The sequence below is a fragment of the Tribolium madens genome, unplaced genomic scaffold (genome assembly GCF_015345945.1).
Source record: "Tribolium madens isolate multiple individuals breed KSU strain unplaced genomic scaffold, Tmad_KSU_1.1 Scaffold_19;HRSCAF=116;Tcas5.2_LG9, whole genome shotgun sequence".
Lineage (NCBI taxonomy): Eukaryota > Metazoa > Arthropoda > Insecta > Coleoptera > Tenebrionidae > Tribolium > Tribolium madens.
In genome coordinates this window covers 6529179-6554226 of record NW_025400983.1, presented here as the reverse complement: position 1 = coordinate 6554226, position 25048 = coordinate 6529179, and the positions used below count along the sequence as shown (strand labels likewise).

The window sequence follows — 25048 nt, the reverse complement described above, 5'->3', positions numbered from 1 at the left end:
TCTGAATTATTATGAATTCGAAAAAAAAAAAAGGTTGTAATTTTGCAATAGATAAGAAGGTGAACGATGATGGCGCCATTGTCACATAATAAAGGCAGCCGTCCAATTTTATGATAAAATATTAAAGAGTTTTAATTGAAGTATGCATTTTTCACGTGTAAATCTTGCGTCGGCTACGCTCATGTAAAATGCATAAGTGTTTCTATGTTGGAATCGTGAGAGAGAGGCCTTAAAGAGATGTATTGCACCTGGTTAATTCATTCGCGGCCATTAAACGCGGGTTAAAAAACCATAAACATTTTTACGCTTCTGAGATGAGCTCCTTCTGTTTTCTACTACTTTTTACTCCTCTTAATTACGGCCGCAAACCGCGCCGAAATCTTTATAATTTAATGGCGGATTAATTTTTTCGCCGACGCTGAGTTTATTCAAATAAAGTGACCTCAAAGTTAGTGGGCTTTTCGATGCGTGTAGAAGGCGGGATGCAAACGAAAGACAAATTTGGGGTTGTGGAGGGGCGGAATGGGTCTTCCAATGTAAACAACAATCGATTTAAAAATAAAAGAGCAGTTTGTGTCTTATTCATCGCAAAACACGCCCCTAAACATAAAGGCTGTTTCGAGAAATCTAGAAATAACTGTCTAAAACTGCAGAAAAACCGTGCATTAATATTTTAGTAGTTTTAATATATCTCAGTGCGAGAGAACTGTTAAATTAGTCTCAAAAACTCTAGAAATGACAAGAAGAAAAATAAACTCTTCACAATTTGAATTTAAAATGATTTGTGACAGCACTCAAAAAATCTAAACTAGAAAAATGCTTTACTAATTATTGTTTCCAGCATTTACATGATTTTATTCTCCTAAAGGATGCTTAAAATATATATGTCAAATGTTATTTTGTATGAAAAGTATGAAGCATGTGGATGATTATTGGCAACTTTCCAATTTATGTTTTCGAAATGTCAATACAAAAATTGAATCAATTTAATTTAATATTTTAAATCGTACTATTTGTTCAGTTGTGTTTACAAACACAAACATGTAGCTATTTATTTTGAGAATTTATTGCCTACTATCACATGCATTTATTCTCATTCAAATTGCTAACATTTAAGAAATTTTTAAATGCTAACATCAAGTAAACACAAATTCGGGTCGTCGATAAATTTAGGCAATCGCCTCGAAATAGCTTCTTGCATAATTGCCGAAAATTAGACTCGGATGCGACTATCGTACGTTTGGACCTTCATGGAGTTATTTTCAGAAACATCAATTATTGATGGTTCCATGTTTATTCAACGTTACTTTCAAATATGTACATAATTTCGGCTTTCCGATAGAATTTTAAACAGAGATATATACGGGTCGTGTGTTTCCCTAAAGCTGAAACGTCGGCTTCCGATTGAACTACTGGTGAAATGCAAAATGGACGAGATTAATTTATAAAATCGATACGTTATTATTAGATTATGGATGCTCTCTCAACACCGAAAAAATTCGGTATGTTCACCTTTACAAGAAAAAAATCGTGTACACCCTTTAATTTGATTTAATTCGAATGAGCGAAAAGCTCCCTAGCTTTCAATTCAGACATTCTCGGGAGTGGGCTTTTGTTCAAGATTATCGGCGGTCTAATTAATGACGAATCTGACGCTTTTTAAAGCTCCCATGCAGAGAAATTCGAGCTTTTCATCAGCGATTTCGGTCCAATTTTACTCGCGCATCGATGATTGCAATGTTAAAATCTCACCTCCGTTCCTTGTACTTTCAGTTTCATGTGATCCTCTCTCGTTGTCTTTCCATCTTTCCGTTTCTTCCAGCAGTAACCGTCGCGGCGATATCTCACTTTCTTCCTGCTGTAGAGCAACATCGAACCACTTTTCGGTCTGCAAAACAAATAGTTTTTCCTTTGCAATTTTCTAAGACAAATACGAGAAAAGTTGCAAAAATATGCAGTACACAACCGGACCATGTAATCACTGTACCGAGTCGAAGGCACATTTAAATAATAAATGCGATTTTATTTCACACTTGACGGAATTCGCGTCAACACAATACAAATAGAACAGAAATTGTTAAAAGTCGATTTTAAGTTGGAAATTCGCGAGCTAGACACTTTTTCCAGACTGTGATCGTCTCACTTGACGGCGAGCTTCCGCCTTATTAACTCCGGCGGAAAATCGCAGATTTCCGCCCGACGACAGCAAAGCTTATTTTTTATTTAAATTTAAAGCTTCCAAATAAACAAAATACGAAGAAATATCTACCAATACCGCGATGTTTTCGTACAACTAACACTAAATTTGATCCCCGAAGAGAAGAATACTTTTTTTTTTCGAAAAATCGGATAGCCTTTTACATTATTTTCCCTTTACTGATATTTGCTTTTTCGCTGAAGGCTGTGAGGCATGGTTGAGGCTATAAACCCCGATTCGGGTAGAAATTAAAGTTCGGGCAATAAACCGCTCATAATTAAACTTGTTTTAATTAATCCGAACAATCCATAAAGAACAAACTTACATTGTATTTAAATCGTAATTACAAGTTGATCGCAATTAAAATTGAAAAGCGTTGCCTCTAAATCCTTTAGTGCAGACCGTTGCAGAAGTGAATGTGGTGCCGAGTGCCGAACGAATTAAATACTCAACTTTTTCCAATCTCGTCGACAAAAGAATCGGAGTTTTCCTCTCTTCGAGCAGGTGGCATTTCAACCAGTAATCAAACTCAATCACAGAGCAAAAAATCCTCCATGAAATTATTGTACTCGAGAAGATAAAACTCGTGTGCGGGATCTATTTTTACGAGAAAACTTTCGATTCGACGATAAAAATACGACGATTTCTAAATATAAAATCGTCGGGATAATGATCGAGGCGTTAAAGTATGCAAGCGATGAGAGGTTCGACCGATCTATTTTTAGTTATTGAAATTAGAAAAGAATATGAAACGTACCTGATCTTGACCTCCTTGCTCTGCCATTCTGCGTGCCGATCGAAGCTGATAAGGATGGCTGCGATTTCCTGCAAACGAGAAAACGGATTAATTAGCAATATTCAGACATGAAACGACGTGTCGAAAGCAAACAAACACCCCGATTTCAAAGCGATCGATTTATTTACCTGAATGGAAACTACCCGAGCGAAAAATTCAATTTATCTAGTTTGTGAGAAGGAAAATTAAGCGAAAAATTGAACAAGACGCAAACAACATCTAAAAAAGAAATTTATCGGTGTGGTCATCACTTTCCGTACCAGCTGTACGTGAGGTGTTACCTCGGAGAAAACTTTGAGCTTCATTAGTACATTTTTTGATCAGCTGTTGAAGACTTCCAGCTTCGTTTTTTCAAGATCCATTTGCGTGTCTCGTAAAAATATCAAGAATAATTCATTTTTACCACCAGTTGGTAGTACTGCGTGTTGGCGTGTGTGGGTCAGCAAAAACATTAATAAATCATGTTGGTAAAACTGGTGTTTTAATTAAAATTGAAGAAATATCATTGGTCGCGTACGTTCGCGAAATAATGATTGTAATGTTCGTAAGCTTTAATTATATTGGGGATAATTTATGAAGTTTGAAAGTTAACATCTCTTGTTATTGTTCTTTTCGAATCGTAAAATGTCACCACTTTTCTGCAAATAATAAAAATAAAATTGTATTGTGCTTTAATTCCTCGCATTATAAATGGGTTTTTATAATTGTTGCAGTCGTAATCTGATAAGTTTTTAAAAAGAAAAGTGAATTATTGAGAAAGCAATTTTTCGATGACAATATGAACACGAGAACCGGTCGTAAATTAAGCTCACGAGTTGAGTGATAATTAAATAATTTATTTACAGTCGGTCGTATGTACACCGTACATGTAAATTACCGTTGTTATGAATTATGAAATTTCATATTGTAATAAATTCAAGTCAGGCATTAAGCAGCGAGTCTTTGTTACTAGTGTTATCGAAATATGAAACACAACACAATAACGTCTATCTTAACCTAAATATAGAAGTGTACAATAAATTTGCATTGCAAAACTGTAATTAACTGTAAAATAAATCTACCTATGCATATTCATCGGTGGCAGAAATGAGGAAACGTTGCCTCAGATCGATTAAAATATTATTGTTATTCCCAGTCACCCTCGTTAACCTTCCTCCTGACCCTGTCGTTAATCTTTAAATTTGTTTTGACCGACGAAAAAAATCCACTTCGATCCCGATGTCGCAATAAATATTACCACAGAGAGCGACCCCTCAAATCGAACACGATTTATTACTTCATCGATTTCGAATTATATTCCTCCTATTTCGTGTTTTAATCGCTCGACCACTTTTTCAAATTCAAATTTCATCGACGCGAAGCTTTGAACTTTGAACGACTCTCGTTGTCATTTGGAATTAATTGTTTCGATTATTTTCCAAAAAAGAGGGCGAAAAGTATGTCATTACGTTTCAAGGAAAGTAATTTTGCAAGAAAAACAAAACGAGAAATGTGGCAAGACTGAAAGATATATTGGGCATAAGCTCGACATGGGGCCGTATTAATCACGAAAGCACGAAAATGCTAATTAAAGATTCCATAGAGTTGCGTAAATTTAAACGGTTTTAACTCGGAGTGAGAGCGATGAAAATCCACACAAAAGGACAATACGACTAAATTGAAAATAATTGTTTTTACGAGGACTTCCAGGCGGCAGTTTCAATAATAATTTCGTATTAAAATAACGAACGCACACATCTGTTGCCATAAATTCCCCGTTTCGTCTATTTTAATAAAATTTTTATTCAAACGTTGCATTTCTGCTTTAATATTAATTTATTCAATGTACAGACTAAGGTTAAACATGCAAACAGTTATCTGAAATTACCGAGACTCGATTCTTTAGGCTTCGTAAATTTTTAACCTTTTCCGGTTAATTTTCCGGATTCTTTTTAACGGAATTAAGTTTCCTAAACTGCTTTATTAATTATTCAATTTATTGCCTTACAATACAAACTTTTCGTATAACTCGGAAGATTTCTATTCGGTGGAAATTTTCAATTCACAGTTATTGAAAACATAATTAACGAAGTCAACAAAAAACAAAGAAAAAACAAACAAAACAAAAAAACATAACACGCGAATAATAGATCAACAACACGAATAACTATTGGAAAACGGCCAAAAATATATAGTATTTATTATCCGTGTTATTATAAACCTTGATGACCGTGTAAAGTCTGTCTATATTTGCTTGAATTTTATGGTTTTGACTTACCAAACTAGTCTATGAGTAATTTAATGAGAGTGGTCGTAAAGCTATTGTTACCAAAACGACCAGCTGACTGTTGAAGCGACCTCGAAAAAAACAAACTTTTACAATTGAGAGGTTGGGGTTTCTTTATCGCTAAAGGCCCAAAAAGTTAATTGCTTCTATTGCAACATAAAATTCAACCAAATATAGACTTTAGTAACAGAAACTCTTGTTGCTGTATTTTGAAATCCTTATAGTTTTGTTCTAAGTATGTATACAATAGAGAAAATCACTTAAAAATTTTGTTAATTACTTAAACCAGATTAGAACAAGTTTCTCACTGCAGTCCAATTCCACAATTGTGCAACGCATTTTATTTACATTTTACCAGTTTACCGGTTCCAAAAATTTCTGGCGATTTATTTTAAAAAAATGCAAAAGCGTGGAAATTGTAGGACAACCAAAGTCAAAAGAGCTATAACAGAATCATAAAATTTTGCAATAATAGCTCACAGCCAAATCATAGATAATATGTATTTGTATTCCTATGTTTCATTTTCCCATATTTGAGTGCTTCTTATGTAAAATACTGTGAAAAATCTAAATAATATTCTCAAAATTCCTATTTCTTTAAGCCGTTTTAAAAAATAAAAGAAAACACTTGATTGGTCTCTTAATTTACGAATGTACTAAATAAAGGCCATTTAAAGTAACAGATCTTTCCTATTTTGTGAATATTAAGGACTAATTAGTAAAAAAATTGTTGAGTCATCACTGAAAGGTATAATAATAAATATCTAGCTTTTAGAAAATCATGAAAAATCCTTGATGGACTTTATGTGTGTAAAAAACAAAAAGAAGTCTTCAATGGTCGCCGAGAGATATATTGAAGATTCACTGGCAAGCTAGAACAGAACCGCTGCCTTCTAATACAGAAGAAGTTGTTGAAGAAAAAAAATCTTTTTAAAGTTATTTTAACTGTCCAAATCGTTGTAAATATTTTCATGAAAAACGAGTAAAAATCAGCCTATAACTGCTTAGATATGGAGATTTTGTCCCTAAAATCGTAATCTTTGTGCAATTTTACGCTTAGAAAACCTAATTTGCTCTTGTTGCTTCAAGTCATCACAACGTTTCCTCTTTTTAATTTGCGAGGAAAAAATACGGTCGTAATTAAATTTCGTCTTGTTTTACAGGATTCTTGTTCCATAAATTGGTAAAACTAGGTCAGCTGATAGCAGTTTTATAAAACCAATAACAAAAATGCATAAAGGTTATATAAACTTGAATAAATTCGGATTCGACAAGAAACACAAGAAATTCGATTGTGTTAAGCATACGTTGAATGATGCCATCGGGAATCGTTCTAAATAGACTAAGAATAAATTTAAAAAGAGTAATAAAATTCGGGATTTCAAACAATTTCTGTTTATCTGGGGTTTGTCTGAATTTCCTTCGGGGGCGTCCGAGTTATAAACATTCCTTCTGTTTGTTTAAAATACGGAATTCCCTCCCGTACCATAACAGCGGAAAATAAGGCCTTATTGACATGTAAATTGGATGCTAGTCCGTTTTCATTTTCTCTTCAATAATTTCAATATTGTTGAAAGCTGTTGTGATAAGGTCCAAAAACAAATCACAATTTTATTCATAAATAGAAAAAAGCGAAGCTTTTATGTAAAAATGTACATTAGAAGTCGAAAATCCTTCTGCTTATGGCAGCCCCCGGCCATCGAGTCTAGATATTATCAAGTTTATATGCGAATTAAATTAGAGTTTGATTGGGGCAGACTGTAATAATAGCCGTTCAGAAGCAGACTTGGCAAATCTAACTTTGCCCTTTCAAAACTGATACGTAATTAATAAACTAAATCTCAGTTCGGTTTCTTCACCTCTGCGATAATTAATTCCGGTCTTAAATGAAAACAGATGGGTGTTGCGGTCTGGAGAATTTCGTTAAAGAGCCGAGGAAAAAAAGTGTTTTTGTTGGTCAATTAAAATTTAAAATCCAATTCAACTTTTCCACAAGTTGCTTCCTTACGTAATGGAGGCGGTCCGGCCCTTAATTATTTTACTCTAAAGGAATTACGGCCGCTTTTGTCCCTCTGTACAGCATGTACTTTTCATTATCTCGTCGAAAAAGCCTCGAGCGATGATCAACAAAAGCCCTTTTTTAAAACACAAAACGCTTCTTTCCGCGACGAGCCTCACGTAGACCTTGAGATAATTGAAAAATGAAACAAAGTGTATTGCATTCGAAATGATTTAGTGCTCGGGCTGTTATTGCATTCTGGCCGGGTCTCGACGAGTTTAATTGATAAATACTCGTACGTGACGTTAAATGTAATTCCGTAATTTTATTTCCGACTTAAATAATAGCTTCGAGATTTCGCGGCAAATTATTTATTTCGGCCGTCAAACGCGCCATGATTTAAACATTCTCCCGAATCACGCGCGATTTTTTCGCCTCACTCCCCAAAAGGATAAGCTTATTAAGGAATCCGAAACAAAGCTTTTTCATTTCACGCCGAGCCAAATCGAAACTAAGCCGCTTACTTTTCCGCACAAAAGAGCCGGAAAGAAAACAACCCACGAGGCTGTTAACTGTTACTGAACAAACGATCTGATTACAGACAAAATGAACTCCAAAGTGGGTATCGCGGCCGAACATAAATCTGATAATTTATTGGACTAAGCGCCGGATACGGCCATAACTTTAGATTCCGAACGCTAAATATAAATAAATACCGGACACAGCTCGACGCTATTTTTTAAATAACACCTCTATATGCCCGACGGCTATTTCTATTATCCTTTATTTATTTCGCGCGAATTTTGTAAGCGCTATTGATGGCGTCGTTACAAACCATTTTTAAATCTAACTCGTATTTACTCAGGCTGGCTCGTGCACGGCAATCACCTCGTTATTACCCTTTTTTTCGCTTTCCTTTCTTTCATTCCACACATTTAAGCACTAATTGTGCTGAACCAACATTTTTCTCTAAAAATATTCACCAGCTTTGAGACGAATTCTTCCCGAGCTGTGTTGAAAAACGCTCCAAAAAAGTGAATATTTTTTCATAAAAAAAAATAAACTTTTTATAGTATGTTATTCAACGAGCCTACAATGATGGCTATTATTCACGAAGGTGAAGTTTAAAAAACGAGTCGTATACGAGTTTTTGAATCACCTGAGTGATTGATTGGTAGCCATTATATGCTAGTAGAGTGCTATGCTTTATCTACGACTACGAAATCTTTTCGTTTTTTGGTATTGACAAAGCTGACGTATTAATCTAATTAAAAAATGTCAAATCTCGTTTAAACACTAGCCATACGGGGAAGAGTCGTGGAATCTAAACTGTAGTAGAATACGAATTTATATTCCACGGAGTGTAATATGAACAAAATTATGTGTCTATGGATACGTCTATAGTAATGATAATAGTAATAAAAATAAGGTTTATTGTGGATCTATATGTTGGGATACATTAATTCAACAAAAAAATGCCAACCATAAATTAGAACTGGAAAATTTTAAACTGAAACAGTCTTTGGTAAGATAATACAGTAAAAAGTAATTTATACATTTTGTTAACACTCTATCTGTTTAAAACTAATTTGCTAATTCCTTGGTAAATATTTTAGGAGAGGGCAGAACTGGAATATCACGGAACCAAAAAACTCTCAGCTCGAGAAGCTCTCGAACTCTTCGAAAAACGTCATGTTTTCAAGAACAAAAATAAAAATTTTAGTCCACTAGAAAAGTGAAGATTATTCTTAATTGAAGATGTGGGAAAAGAGTTTCAGAAATGAGTGTTCCATGCAAAGTGTAATACTCCTGTTCCAGACATTCCTACTCGCATCTACGATATCGTCAGTGAGGGAATCAACTATTTATTTCGAAGAATAAATGAAAAAAAATTATCTGATAAAATCAGAACTAAGTCATTGTATCTCGTGTTTCTTCAAACTGTCTGCTCAGCAGTCCCGCTTAGCCCCTCTGATGTTAGAAAATAGTCTCAATTCGTTTTCTCGCCTAGAAGAAAAACTTAATATACCTATCATACTTGTTATTTTTTTTTAATAAAAAATTTATAGCAACTGCAATGAGTTGAAAGTCCTTTTCCAGTTTCCTTGGTCAACATCCACCATCATACAATACTAAGCTTTTGTGTATCAGTGATTCAGTAATCTATCCTATCCTATCCTGGTCCAGAAGTAACATTTCAGGTTCTACTATGGTTAAATGATTGCCGCGCTTCCTGACTATCCACTCCAAACCGGAAATACGACGACAAAAAAGAAAATATTGCTCAGGAAAAGATGAAGGTTGCAAGCTTTCAGGAAATGAAACCACGTCTCAAGGACATGAGAAACAGTATACCGAAAAAATTAAGTGAGGAAGAAGGTAAATTACGAACGATATAACGTATGTTGGAAAATGATTCAATTATACAAATCTGGCAGCTCGCATGCAAATGACTGGCAGTTTGCTATCTTGAGCGCCATATATCATTTCTAGTACTAAATTTGGAAAGTTGTGCTACAAATTGTTTACATTTCGAAAGCAGCAAGCAATTCGTATACTGGATTAGCGAATTCGTATAAATATGTATGAGGAGTGTATCTGTCGAGTTAAGAACAAACATTTTTATTTACATTTATTGAATTCTATTGGCAATTGTTCCAGCAAGTTGTAAAACTGGAAATAAAATTCGAAACGTAAGCCAAAACAATATAGAATATTTCTCTCGTATAGTCTCGCAGCTTTCTCATTTTTCTCATTCATGGCGTCGTAAAAACGGATCGTTTGCGCGGTTTTACAAAAACATTGCATCTTTTACCCTTCATTAAGAATAATTAAAATAATTTCAATTAAACTCAAACAGGGCTTCCGGATAATAACGAGGATTACGGCTTCGCTAGTGGTCCTTGGGGTTTCGCTACTTTCGACAGGGCCGGCTCTATCACCCTTTCACAAACAAAAATTAAAAAAATAGCATCACAAATTAATCAAAAGCGCCCACCAAAACCCTATCTGCCCACACACATTTCAAATATCAGCTGTAAACTATTAATCATCAGCTTAAGCCAACTCTGTGTTTCATCGAGGAGAAACCGTGTAATGTATTCAGAGTTTCGTAACAAAACCAAGTCGGCCGGGCCACATTCATTGACCCGTTATCACATAGAATTATTGCAAATATTAAACCTTAGACTGGGCTTACGCCAGAACGAAAGGTTCAGCCCTTGTCCTAATAAATTTGCTTTAGCGTGTAATTTTGTTTGGGACTACTCTTGAAATAAATTGAATGAGAATAAATGATTTGATTTATGCAGTCCGACCTCGACGTTACTCCGCACATAAATCATCAACATTTTTCTTTCAAGGCGATCATAGCAATTTTTTCGCCTTGGCAGAGACGGAAACGGAAAAGACAATTATGCAATGGAAGTCGAGAACAAACTCGACAAAAAAGTGAACATTGTTTTGTGGAGTTTATTTGGGAAGTCGAATAGCAAAGCGCTAGTTTATCTATCGAAAGATTAATTTCGCCCGGCGCATCCACCATTTTCATTTTTTTTTTAAAGTTAAGTGTATTTAAAATTCAAATTGAATTACCAGTATATTAAGTGACACTTAAAGCTTACTTAATTTTAAAACTAATAAACTGCTTCCTTTACTTCTCAATTTTTATGATAGTACTGCCCATACAATCAAAATTTTGTATAAAGTCAAATACAGATGACGTTAGATATTTAAATCAAATAATGCAAAATAAAAAGCTTTCCCGTAGAATCCCGTTCCATTATATGCACCCTCCAAATACAGATGAAAGCTGTGCCTGACATAAAACGGAATACATGTTTTATTCATTTTAATTGATACAAATACTTTTATTACGTCTCTGTAAATTTAATGTTTTCGATAAAATAAAAATGCTTAGCGATCCTGCTTCCCTTGTTATTTTATCTCAATTTCGTTGTGTTTGTCCAACGAAGCCCATCAATATTTCACAAAGTGTTCCTCCCCATCACGGTTTCGAAAAATAATAAAAGCTCGCACAGGTGATTCCGTATAAAAATAAAAGTGAATTCCGCCAGTCAGCGTTGCGTCGAAACAAGCGTGTAAACGCAGGTACAGGATCATTGTGTGTTGTGTTGACACAGCCGTAACGGCAGTAACTGGTAACTGTTATGGGATAATAGATAAACGAGACATTCCCTTTATCAAACAAGGACATCGGTCACATTACTAATGCAAATCGGCGCGCGAACACGCCGCTCCATGTTTGCCCTTGTTGAGCTGATTATCGTCCGTCAGGACATGACCGCCCCATTGGGGATCGAACCCAACTAGAGCAGGACGTAACACCCATCGATACGTAACAATATGTGAACGATGGCATTTAAAGGCCACAATCGTATCCCTACGCAGGATGATTGTGTGACGAAAGTTCAAAATTTTTAGCGAGTTTGTAACTGCCAAGGTCGCGAGCTTTAAAACCAAAAAGTTTGGATTATTCTCAAAGAAAGGAAAGTTTTGAAGTTAAATATCCGAAATGTCTTACTTCTTCTAAGTCTATTTTAACTACGACATTAATTATTTTCTTGGGGACAATATTTTAAATTCTTTAATTTCTTTGTAGATACTCGTATTATTTAAGATAAAACTGATGCAAAAAATAACAACATCAGGTGTCACTTTGATTGTGTCGTCGTCTCAGCTTAATTTTTATATTTTGTTGCAAAAGTGATTTCTATACCTAATTAATAGAGGGAAAACCCTGTCAAAAGCAAGTCCTCTATGACTCTTCAGCTTTCAGTTTGTCAACGTAGGTGCAATTTGCTTTATTTAGTTACCTTCTTACTCATTTATTTGTATTCTCGACATTATTGTTTATAAATTATTTAAAATTTATTTATTAATAAGGTGATATTAAATAAAATATGATTTTGTGAGTCAGGAAATAAAATTTAATTTAGTTATAATGATAAATGGGACACTCTAGCTTTTCTGCCGCTTCTGGTTCTTTTTCATAAAGCACTCATTTGCCAAACAAAGCTCTATTCTATTCTATTGTATTTAATTTTGTTTAGAAAAAAACACGTTTCGCGTAATTAGATAAAGGTCGATAAAGTTGTAATTTATCGAAAAAAGAGTAGACAATGTGTAACGACGGTGTGTGTCAATTAGAGATCGCTTTGATCTCAGTTTTTAGTAAGTTGTTCGTGTATCTTTTTTATTGCAACAAAGCTGCGAGTGAATCAAGTCCGGGTCCCCGGTGAAAATCCGATTGCTGATTGTGACACCCTAGAGAACGAGCTTTCGGAATCCTCAGTATCTCGTTTTATTTATTTATTTGTTTTTCGTTTTTCAGACGTTGTCGGCGTGAAGAGGTCCTTCGAATTAACAAAACCGCTCCGGTCCGACCCGAAAACAAATAAATAACTCGCGTCGTAATTACTTAAGAATGGAATTAATTTCGTCGCAAATAAATTAGGCGAAATTTAATATAGTTTATTGTGGAATTTATGGAGGCCAGATAAAGAGGGATACATCCGTAATACAGGGCCCGAAACTCTTTCGAGGCTGCCTTCGCAAACAATACATCATTATTTATCTTTCCATATGAATGCTCCGGCGAATGCAACAACCAAAAATATACCGCTTTAATAGGGATATGATTCGAATTTTATTCGTTCCGGGACCGTTTTAAATACACTTTTTTCGTAATAAGAATTGGTGATAAATTACGCAGACTCATTATCAATTTTTTTAACACAAACAAGATATTGATTAAAAAAGAGCGTCTTGATGTTCGAACAGCTGGATAAACATTTTTATTTCGAGCTGACTGCTTCTCTACATCTTGAACGAAAATATTGATTTTGGCGTTTTTTGTGGGATACTCGATGCAAATTTCGCCCTGAAGCAATTAGACCGTTTTCTCGACGAGGTTTTTGCGGAACGCTTACTTAATGCAAACTATCCGTGTGCGATTACTTATGTGATGTAAATGTGGCGATTTTAACATTTTCTTCCCATTTTAAAGGTTTATAGTTTCCAGTAGTCAAGTAAACATTAATTTTCAAAGATAGCGTTGGCCGGATTCAGTCACAAAGGACGACGATTCCTCCAGATAACTCCGGGAAAGGATCATGAATATGTATGCTGATGTGTTTTACCAACTTCTAAACTAATCCCAAAATTATCGTATAATCATCAAAATGTGACTTTTCCGGTCAACAGCTAATCTCAACTTTTATAAAATTAGCCTAATCTTATTGTTTTCACAAATAACGTTTCTGTTATACCCGTCAAACAAAGAGTATGGAACCAAACATCTCTTGTTTAATCTACTTATTTTTGAAAAAACTAAAGTTTTTCGAATTTTTTTTTAATGGCAACCCACTATAAAACCTCTTTTTTTGAATACGCTCCTGAAAATAGCTATTTTAGGAACCCATTTCAGTCCCTAAGATGAGTCTTTTCCGGACTCAATAAAATAGTACGTAAAATGGTTATTTAAGTCAATTTAGTGACGAATTTTAATTATTTATTATTATTTTCTCAAAACAAATGATTACAAAAAAACATTAAACTGAAGTAGAATTACCATTATTTGTGATTAAAAAGTTACTTGTACTTCTATTAGTAATTGCTTTCATACCAACATTTTTGTTATAAAATAACAAATTGAAAAACTTAAGATTAGATTTTTGTGACCACTCAGTCGCTGCACTTCGGACACTACGTGTGCATCAGCAATTGAAAGACCGATCAAAAAGGTCACGAGCATCGATCTGAGGGCCGATCTTGATTACGTTATGTAACCTTCGGAACGGCGTTCGAACGGAACTTATTAACACCGTTACTGAAATAGGTCGATAAAAATCAAATAAATCAGACCAGCAGGACGGTGTTTAGACGTCACAAAACTCATCTATTATTATCTATTTTTGATACATTCGCGAGAGTTTAAACCGAGTTTCATTATTCTCTGACAGGATCTGTCAAAAGATTAATAACGAACAAGTGGGTATTAAAGTCTTAAGCGCCAAATTAGGAAGAATAAAACAAGAAATGTGTAACTTGATATTTCTTGTTGCGAGACGTAGATAAGATTGAACCCAATATTTAATTCCGATTAAAAGCAAATACGCACAAAGAAAAATTATTTCTATTGACATATTAAACAACATCGATTAAAAATGTATTCTCGTTATCTTACATAAACAAATAGTAAAAATAGACGAGATCATTTCCTCTCTTGCAAAAATTCGCACATAATCAAGACGACAATTTACGACGGATAAATCTCCAGTTAAGCAATGATACGACGTCAATTATAATTAATAACATACAACAACATCGATTAAAAATGTTTTCTCGTTATCTTACATCAGTACAAAAACAAATAGTAAAAATAGACGAGATCATTTCCTCCCTTGCAAAATATTCGCACATAATCAAGACGACAATTTACGACGAATAAATCTCCAGTTAAGTAATGATAGACGTCAATTATAATTAATGTAATCTTCATTCGCTAATGTCATCGTTGACAGTTTTATTGACAGATTACTTCTGAGAATTAATCCTCAGCTTTGTAACTCTGTGATTTACAAGCGCACGAAATTCGATAAATCTTTTTTAATTATATACAGTGTTGAAGTAATCATGTTTCTTTATATTATTGCCTGTAGCGTAACCGTAAATTACAGATAATGCCATTGGAGAATATTTATGTCAGACGGAAACTTTTATAAATAAAAGAAAAGTGGCTGTAAATTTTCAATAAAAAAATGCCATTTTTCCGCACGAAATAAAGGCTGAAAAAATCTGGTTTCGCAGGAGGTATTATTAACAAGCTATCTATTTCAACAATTTTAAAACGAGTTTGTAAATAATTGTGTCGCTAGAAAAGTTTATAGTATTTTTTCATTACTCTTCAACAATATAAAAAAAACTGAGTACGTGGTGTTATTGAAAATAAGTAAAATCTAATTTTTTTTAGTTCGTTACCTAGAGTAATGAACATGTTGAGCTGAATAACGAACTCTATAATAAAAACACATTATTAAAATTCATACGAAGGCTTGCTCTGAATGTCTAAAGTGGTGGCTCGGTGTTCCGTTTCAGTTGTAGATTGTCACTTGTGCAACGACAAACAAAGAATTAAAAGGAAAAAACCACAACAAAAGTTTTCCAAAAAAAAAGCCGGTAGAAATGTTCACATTATGAATGAATCAGTTAAAAAACAAAATATGTTGTATTTCCAAATTGCCGATTAATAAACGAGTTTGTCAGTTTCCGAAATGGGTTCAAATACCTCAAACCACCCTTGACTACACATCTGAAAAAACCTCTAAAGCTTTTCCCCCTTGTAAATTGCGTGAATCGTCCATGTCGCCAATGACATTTATCCAAATTCATCCCTAAATAACAAGGTCTTGAATCCGTTGTCCCCATTTTCCTTGAATCAACTTTCGCTTCAACGAAACCCTGTATGAAAGAGAAAATGTGGGAGGTGTACCTATGCGTGCAATAAATACGAAATAAACGATATTCATTATTTAGGGTCAGCAGATTAGTTTACACTGGCCCTGTTTACAGGACGGAAAGCCGTGTTCTGGAAGCACATAACTACCACCGGTAAATATACGAATTTATAGAACTGTTTGCTGCTAGCTAGCCCGACGCCCAAATAAATTTGGATACAAGGTGAGATGATAAATTATGCAATAGCATGCACGCGGCGACAAGGGTCGATCCTATTTAATTCTAAAAGAAGGGTTAAAGTATGAGAAGAAATAAATCACATTCGAGCATTCAATGCAGGAATTATACTAGAATCATTTTCTAATAGTTTGTATTATTTACTCGGTAACATAGAGCTAAATACATTCAAATACTCGGTCTGTTTGTGGCTATATCCTTTGGTGATATTGTGTTTTAACTAATGAAACTCAGAAATCACTAATTTCCAAAAAGCCAACTTGCTTGTCCCGTTTATTTCCAAATAATTTTACTGTAAAGGCTTCTCTATATTACCAGAATTAGAATTCTATTGATCACAAAGTGAGCACCACCTATTAAAAATTCAAATCCACGGAAAAAATTCAAAACATTAATCCATAAGCCCTAATACAAAAAACATCTTTTTATCTGTGCTCGCATCGCACTACCACCACCACATCCAGCTTTCATCCGGTATTATTCCAGCTGCGTGTTTTCCCATGTTGGACTTAGTGTGTGTGTGTGGTGGCAATCCTGCGTGAATGTGCCCCCAATTCTGAAATTCAGATTGGAATGTCATCTCGCAGTGTGAGAGGTGGAAGGTCCCGAACACAGGCGTCTGTCCCGGGGGCGGCAGAACGCCGACACAAAGCTCCACTAAAGGGTGTCCTTTGTGACGTGTATTTGTCATACGCATATTTCCGATTTCAGACCGTCACTTTTACAAATTTCACGTCACTTTGTCATCCCGCAAATCGTGTGTTCGAAGGCGCCTACGCGAAACGATGAAAAGATTCTTACCTAGAGATTGAGACGAAGAAATATGTCACTTGCATAACCCAGAAGAGGTTTTTCGATAAAAAATATTGGCTCAAAAATTCGAAAAAGGTCGATCTTGGAAAAACTTAACAAAAGCGTTTAGCTAAGTTTTTTTGGATCTGTTTTCAGTAAAATTCTTAAACACAATTTTAAAATCTTAATAATTAGTAGAAATTTATAGATTTTTAATCCAGATATAGACACAAAATTTACTAAATTCGAATTTCAAACCTTTCTCAGATAAAAAGATACGATTATTACCGCAGGAATTCTTTGTTTTTTGAAAAATTTAAAGTAGATTTAAAAAAATAATTTCCAAAAACTATTGGCTTAAAAACCGGAAAGTTATTACACTATAAAATAAAAAAATCTATTTTACGATAGTGCAAATCGCGCCCTAATTCGCCGAATCCTCAGCTCAGAATTTACTGCGTCCGGATTACGTGTAATGATCTCTCAAAGTCTTTTCTTTTAATCGCCTGTAAAAGTAATAGCGCTAATTATTTGTACGACGTCGACGCTACCATTTCCGGATCAAATCCGGGCTATTTTTGATTTTCTCGTTCCATAAAACGCTCATAAAAACACTTTTGTCGACTTTTTTTCTTGCCGAATTCCAATTCGGGTCATTTTGTAACGGATTCCGGGTTTTCCAAGTGTCGACAATATAAGGGATAATGCGATAAGTAGAGACAAACAAAAAGAAAGTCGCTGACCGGACGTCGTGTCTCGGGAAACTATAACAAGGATCACGGGGAAAGAAAGGGTCAAAGCTTGACGACGGTGATGTTCCCGAGGGGTGATCCGGGGACTTAAGATGATAGCAAACCGTGCGAGAAGTTCTGTATTAGATGACTCTCCCGTCGCCTAATTCAATACCACCGACACATAAATTGCAATTATCGTATGGCGGATGCGACGATAGAAACGCTCTCTCGGCCTACAATAAAACATAGATAAGAAGACAACGATTTCGGGGAAGGTCTTCTGTAATTTATGTGTTATCTATTTTCTTCACAAATTTATATTCACAGGTGAAATATAACGAAAGCGAAAAAAATTACCGAGCAAAAGCTAATTTAAACTCTTATTACAAAGAGGCCTAAAGCACTACCTTAAAATTACTACAGCTAAATTAATTTCTGCATCAAACGCTTTACAGTTTACTAATTACAAGCTCGGCTTGTTGGGGACTTTTTACTACGAAACATTTTTCGCTACGAATGGAAAATATTTTTGTAATTTCATGAAAATGATGCTAATAGGAAAACAAACCGCAACAGCTGGAAATCTGCACTGAATTAGACCAAATTAAATGAATTAATTTAGTTGCCGAGCAAAGCAGAAAAGATTGCCGGTTTTATTTAGAATAAATATTACATGAATAAAAACACAACTGGAGCAAAAAGTAAATAAATAAAACTCATAAAAGTCAAAATCTGGTTAAAAATTAGAAAAATGCATTTTTTTAAAGTTCAGAGTACTTCTGAATAAATAAATTAAAGCAACATTTTAAAATATCCCAGGATCATCAATTTTTTATTTTATTAAAACGAAATCAAATTATAGGTCATTACATTATACCAACCAAAGTTTAAATTTTTCAGAAACCTTAATAAAAGTCTCAAAATGTGTATTACTAACAATAACAAAAATTACATCTAAATGTTTAAAGTCTACTAGTCTAATAATCTTATTAAAACCAGATAATAATAATTTATTAGTGTCGTTACTATGAATACATTGAATCAAAATTAGTCTCCTTTCCATGCCATTGTACGAAAAAAGGCTTTCAATACAATTCTGCTCTTTTATTAATCAACCCAAAGTCATCAAACAAGCCAATGTTTTGTTTGAATTTTTACGTTTTTGTTAAGTTCTAATTCTGATGAGTTGATGATTCGCTCCGAATATTCCCTTTAATGTGTTTGTTGTAATTAAAACGTGTGTCAGCCGATGTTTGGCAAACGAAACGCCTTATAATAATTACCCATTAGCGAGTCAACACAAACAAGGCCTTCTGTCTCAGACATGACACCGAGTCATGGGAGCAAACACTCAGTAACCACACGTACTCTTCCCTCTTTACTGCTCTGTTATCTCGCTTAAACTTAGGTCATAAAGTTGACATTCGTATTATAAATCAACACCGACAAAAATAAATTCAGAAAGCGAAAAGGTAAACATGGCGCAACTTAACGTCGGATTAGTTTTGTATTGTGTTTGCATATTTGATGATCCGGTGGATTTTAAATTGTCTCGGGATTTCCCCGACTCGTAAAACGACCGTTTGTGTTAAAAAGTTCAAACCGGTCAACGTTTAGTCTTATTCGAATCAAGATTTTAAAAAATCGACCCCAGGTTTGAACGTGAAGGCAGTTGAGATGATTTTTTTATGTCGGCCGAAACGACTCCCGTGTGACCTTTAAACATTCAAAATTGCAGCTTTTAAAGGGTCCACGCGTTACTCGATTGGCCCTAAACATGTTAAACGTCTTTTTCATTTTTGTTTCCGATGTAGTAAAAATAAAAATTAAATTATCGAGTGAAAAGCCGATGTAAAATATCTGTGTCTTTATCCTCTAAAATTTGTTTGTGCGCTTCTTACAAATCATTTAACTTTAATGTGAGATTAATTCAGTTATTCAAAGGTCGTTAAAAATCAAATTAATATTAAAAGAAGTTTAAATAGAGAAAAGTTGGTGTAATTAAGGATGTCATAAAAAGAAGTCACAATTTCGGCTTTTTCTAAACCAACTTTTTATTACAGTTTCGTGACGACATTCCAACCCTTAAAAAACCCCCAAAGTTAACCAAATATTTATCAAGAAATTTTCCCCGGCATACTTACCACCGCCACAAGATTTAATTACAGCGTTTCATCAAAAGTAAACAAAGAATTAACCGTCAAAAGATGAATTATTTACAGAATTTCGTCTAAAGAGACGCATTTCCTTTTAAGTAAATTTTTGCCGAAAGCGCTCCCGCGAAACCCCGAAAAAGGGTTACAACCGCTCGTTAATGAATTATTAATAATACTTTCACGATTCGTCCCCCATCGAAGCAATTGTTTGTACACTGCTCGATCGAAAATGCTAATTTCCAGCAGCTTTGGTGTCGTTTTCGTCGTCAGACACGGTCCTGCATGTGTGGAGGGATATTGATCGCGCCATGATCCTGACCCCTCGCTGCTGTGTGTGTATCAGGGTCAGTCGCTCTTTGACCCCCCGGTTCTATTACAATGCCGCCTCCAAACCCCACATAACCGCCTCGTTTGTCTCGTCTTCAACGGCTTGTGTGCGAGCTTTTACCAAATACGTGAATGATTACGAAACACGATGGACAGGAATTTTTACCCAGACAACAAATCGGATCAAATCGAGAGTCTAGTCGAGATCGTGTTCTCTTCAGAATTGTTTTATTTCAAGTAAACGTTCGGAAATAATTCCGAAGCAATCTTTAAATTCTAATTATTTTGAAAGCCTCGTATTCAGAGCGGAAAGAGATACTTTTGAGCACAGATACAGTTTGTACAATATGTCATTATTTTAAATTTTAATAACAGAGTTTAAGACAATTAATTTTTTCGAACTCGTTACACAAAGGTAGTAAAAATTCTTACAAAATTCAATTTTTATTTTTTTTCCAGATCAGTCTTATTGCATTAAATTGGTCAATTATATAAAAAAATATCCTAGAACACTATTTATTTGTAGGTGTAACTAGTGTCATATGTTAACATAACCTTACGTGAATAAAAGTCAGTAAAAGAGTAGATGATAAAACCTGACAAAATCTGTCAAAATTTGTTCACTGTATTTTTTGAAAACTTCTCCACAATATCTCGAATTGTTTTTTTGTTAATGTGACTGTATATTTTGTAGGTTTTAATAATTATTTAATAATAAAATACTAAAGTTAATTTTTTTATTAGAAATATCTATAAAAAAAAAATATATCAGTCCGTAATAATATTACTTTAGGGATTATTTTGGATTACTTTACAAACAAATTATTTCGTTCCTTAACGACGGATTTTTTTTGATTTTATAAATCGTAATTTCATTAGCAGGAGGTATTTTTTTTTAAACATGTACGTAGTAAGCATAATAAGAGAGCATGAGAACATAAGAGAAAATAAGAGAGCATAAGCATTCAACAGCGCATAAGCATAAGAACAAAGCATGATAGCTTTTTTATCGTAAAATATCAACACCAAGTAAAATTTTGTAATGTTGTTTTATCCTATTAGGAGCCTGTTATAAGTAATAGAGCACAAATTTTTGAAATTTTGAAAGGCAAAAACGGTCTCAGTTTTTTTATTTGTGTAAATTGCTGCAAAACTGTACCTCATAATTTATAATGTTTTAAAGTTTACTTTGTAAAATGTTCTGGGATGTCGATTAGCGTCGAAAAAACTGCAAAATTCTCAATATTTTCCAAGTTATAGTCGAATATAGATTTTAACTCTAGCATTTTTTTCGATAACTATTTGTTGCAGAACAATGATTTTTTTTTAAAAGACCGAAAATATAAAGTGCTTTTCAACGGAACACAAGCGGGTTATTGGTAATATTTTCGGAGTTATTAGCTAATAAACGAAAATCGATCAAAATTTTGACATAAATAGAAAAAAAAATCAAAAATTAACCCAATGCATTCCGAGAGGTCAAAGAGACAAAGAAAAGTGTATAAAATGTTGCAGAAATTTCAAAGTAAAGTCATTATCTAAGGGCAGTTATGACAATTAAGTGCGTAATTTTAAAGCTGTAATTAACTTAAGAATATTACTATTATTATTAAGCATCTGTTTTAAATTTTTGTAGTAATAGTCATCTAATTTTTCAGTATGTGTTTGATGTTTATACTTTTTCTGTGCTATTTTAGTCTAAATTTGAGAATCTGCGTTTATGAAAAAACTTGCTCATGGCGTCGAAATTGTCGTTTATTCGTTTTTGTTTGTGGTGTTTTTTGCTTCGGCCGCGCAGCTCTAATTTTCTTTAATAAATGTCATTATGAACATTGTCCTCGGCAGCGGAATAGGCCTTTTAGTATAATGAGCGGTCCTGGGCTGGGCCGTATCGCAATCGAGCAGGAGCAGCGGCAGGAACGGCAGTCGCACGCTGTGTGTAATAACAGTTTTGCGTGTTATCCAATCTGGTCGAGGGTTGTGTTGTCACAGGTTAGAGAGTGTGTTTGTACGATATTTCACCTCGACCACAACACAAACACGTGCAAAATGGCGGTCACCTTCCGCCATAATTGGTTCTGTCAAGTTTTAAAAACAAACTCGAAAACTGTGCCGAAAGAAGAAGGCAAACAGATTTCTTTTATAAAGCAAAGCTTTGTAAATCTCCGGGTATTTGTAGTCGGGAATCTTTTAAAGGCGAAGTAGCATTCGAAGCGACGTCGGGACGTTATAATTTAAATTAAAGTCAGCAATAAGTTTGGCGAAGTATTCTCGTAAGGGAGTAAATGTTTCGTACCAGCACTGAAACAACAAACAACCCTACAACTATTAAGAGACACAGGCTAAATTGAAATAAACAATTAAACTTGTTCCATTTCATGCCGTTGCCATCTTGAAAGGGAGATCCCATAACATTAAGTTCAACCCCTAGCATCAACTCTCGAGGCCGGAAAAAATCGGTCGAAATAGTTCGAGACGCGAAAGGATGAAGAGGTTTCATATGGAAATTTAGGACAACGTTTAGCAAATGTAAAGCAGGATGATGTACGGATTGTTTGCCTTTTTAAGAAAAAGTATCAAGAAAAGGAATGATTCGTTTCCAATTTATCAAAATCTACTACATCCTCTTAGCTCCTGCTAAAATCCCTTGATGTGCTTTCGCATTTACCTGTTCTTCAATTTACAATAAATTATTTATTTGTTATTTATTTATCGTTTTTTACATATGCACAGGGTTACTGAGAATATTTTTCTACGTAAAAGTTGAAAGTTGAAACAAATTGTGAAATCAATTGTTAAACACATTTGCTGAGAAAAAAAAAAACACTTTTTTGTTTGGGTTTCACCTAAAAACAAATTACACAGTGATGTAAATATATGAGGGTTGTTTTGAAAGTTTCTGCTAGAGGAGGGTAAGTATAGATGATGACGGTGCGTAACCATAATTGCATAAACCAGAAGGACATTTTTGCCTCGTTTATTAACCTGAGAGGAGCTCTGACGAATCATTAGAGGGATATCACAGAGCACAGAACGGTCGTTAAAACTTAGGGCCAGCTTGTGGTTACCTTACGTCTTTATTGACCATAATTAATGGGGAGTTTCGTGAGTTTAAACATGAACTGGAATTTTGAAAAGCCGACAAAACGCTCTGTTTCTAGTTTGTATACAAAATACAAGACGAAAAATTTTGAGTCGTTAGAGCACTATTTAATATGCGATACGAAATAGTGGCCTGTAATAATCGAGAAGTAAAATGGGCGAGAAAGTCGTTGGCGAACTTCTCGCGAGTTCCGGTGATTTGAGGAACGTTCAGCAATTTCTCTAATTTGGCAAAGTTTGTGCCGGTTGTTTTATTCAGGATGTTTTAACTTTTCTGTTTTACATCGAGCAAGTCGAGGTCTAATTCGAAAATTTATTTTTATTTTATGGTAGATTGCAGATTTGGCTTGTTTAAAGTTTCGGATTTCTCCCTCTCTTCGCGTGTCAGTTCGCTCAAACTTTCCGAATCGATCGATTGATGTTATTATCAAGCGTTGTTAATTTTTTGATGGAAGTCGTTTCAGAAAGTCGAAACGGTCCTATTATGTGGACTAATCGACTCGATCGGTGCACACTGCTGGCTGCAGGCGGTATTATCTCGTCGAAAAATTGGGTTAGTCGTGATTAGTCTAATTTTAGTAAGGCTATGCATGCAATTTCATCCACAAAAAAATTTAATCGGCACCGCCGCTTGCATAAATTGTTGTTTTATCTGCATTTTAAAATTCGCCCCGATAGCGAAATTAGCGGTAAGAGTGTCGATAATTTTAATGCGAGAGCATTTTCTATGATGTAATAACATGATTAAATAACAGGAAGTCGTTCCAGAAACACGAGCTTTCTCCCCAGATTGTGGTGCCTTTTCTCATCGACTAATCTAGAAACGAAAACACACGCTATTTCGTTAGCTAATTTTTACATTTCTACAAAAATAAATCATCGTTTGACGCGGTTTCAAGTAATTCAAAATGTCGGAACCAGTCATCGAAACGGACCGCAAAAGCTTTGATTGACTGCTTCCATACATAATTATTATCATGGATAATGAATTTTATTGAATGTTTCTGTATATTATTCCATGACGAATTTAATTACATGTCACTCAAAAACTTCGATTCAATTCGAGCTTTGGCAAAAACTTATGTTTTTGCATAATTCCTATAGAAAGCTTTTGAGCTTCACAACAATAAATCCCATTTTACGGCACAACTACGAGTTTTATTATGTATCGCTGAATTTTCTAGGAAATTGGACAATTTATAAAGCGGAAGTAACTAACCGGGCCGCTATTTTAGCACATCTCTATTGCTTTCTGATCCAGAGCTTTCGGACGTTGAGATAAATACGAAGCTGCTTTGTTCAAATTTTTTTTTTTTTGAAATAGTTTAAAAATTTGAAGAAAAGGGAAAACTGTTTCAGATTCATGATTATTGATTACAAAAAATCTGTAACTCGTCAACGCTTTTATAAAAATGTGTAATTTCCTGTCATTCCTCGATAGAACAGCTGTATTAACAGATTGGTCAACATAAACGTTTGGTTAAAAATAATTTTTAACTCCGCTTTAACGTTGCATGTTTGTTGTCCAAGATGAAGCTAATTTATTGACATAAATATTAACGCTAATTAAAAACACGATCAAATTGCTGTTTATAATTTCCGTAGTAAAACAATTGCTAAAAATTTAAAAGTTTTAAAGCGTAGATAATAATCCCGTCACGTAATTAATTGTAATTGACCAGTAAACATAACCAACCACCGTTTATATACTATATCTACGAGTATATTCAAAACGTTTTTGCAATTTGCTTAAAAGCACTCGAAGATGCATTTAATTCAACGATAAAAGTGTTTGATCTCGCTCAGAACGAAAGTCGTACTTAATGCACCAACAAAATCGAACGACTTTGTTAAAACCGCTTCTTAAAAATTATAAAAATAATCGTTATCTTTAGTTGCGTTAGAGACACACGAAAGCACTCTTGGAAATGAAACGACTCGTACGAGTTTTATGACGGTAGTTG

The 25048-nt window shown here is 34.4% G+C and overlaps 1 protein-coding gene and 1 long non-coding RNA gene across 11 annotated transcripts in view; one reads left to right on the top strand and one right to left on the bottom strand.

Moving 5' to 3' along the window:
* The window catches only part of LOC123016086 (calmodulin-binding transcription activator 2), a 120252-nt gene that overhangs the window by 13643 nt on the left and 81561 nt on the right, over positions 1-25048 (bottom strand). For all 10 annotated transcript variants that reach the window (XM_044416309.1, XM_044416305.1, XM_044416311.1 and 7 more), the window contains 2 exons: positions 2955-3022; positions 1753-1888 (listed from right to left, as the gene is read on the bottom strand). In XM_044416309.1, coding sequence (XP_044272244.1) covers positions 1753-1888; positions 2955-3022 — 204 coding nt within the window. The remainder of the gene's footprint in view (positions 1-1752; positions 1889-2954; positions 3023-25048) is intronic.
* LOC123016087 lies at positions 8509-9336 on the top strand. Its single transcript, XR_006413423.1, has 2 exons — positions 8509-8783; positions 8875-9336. It is a non-coding gene; the product is annotated as an uncharacterized LOC123016087 (long non-coding RNA).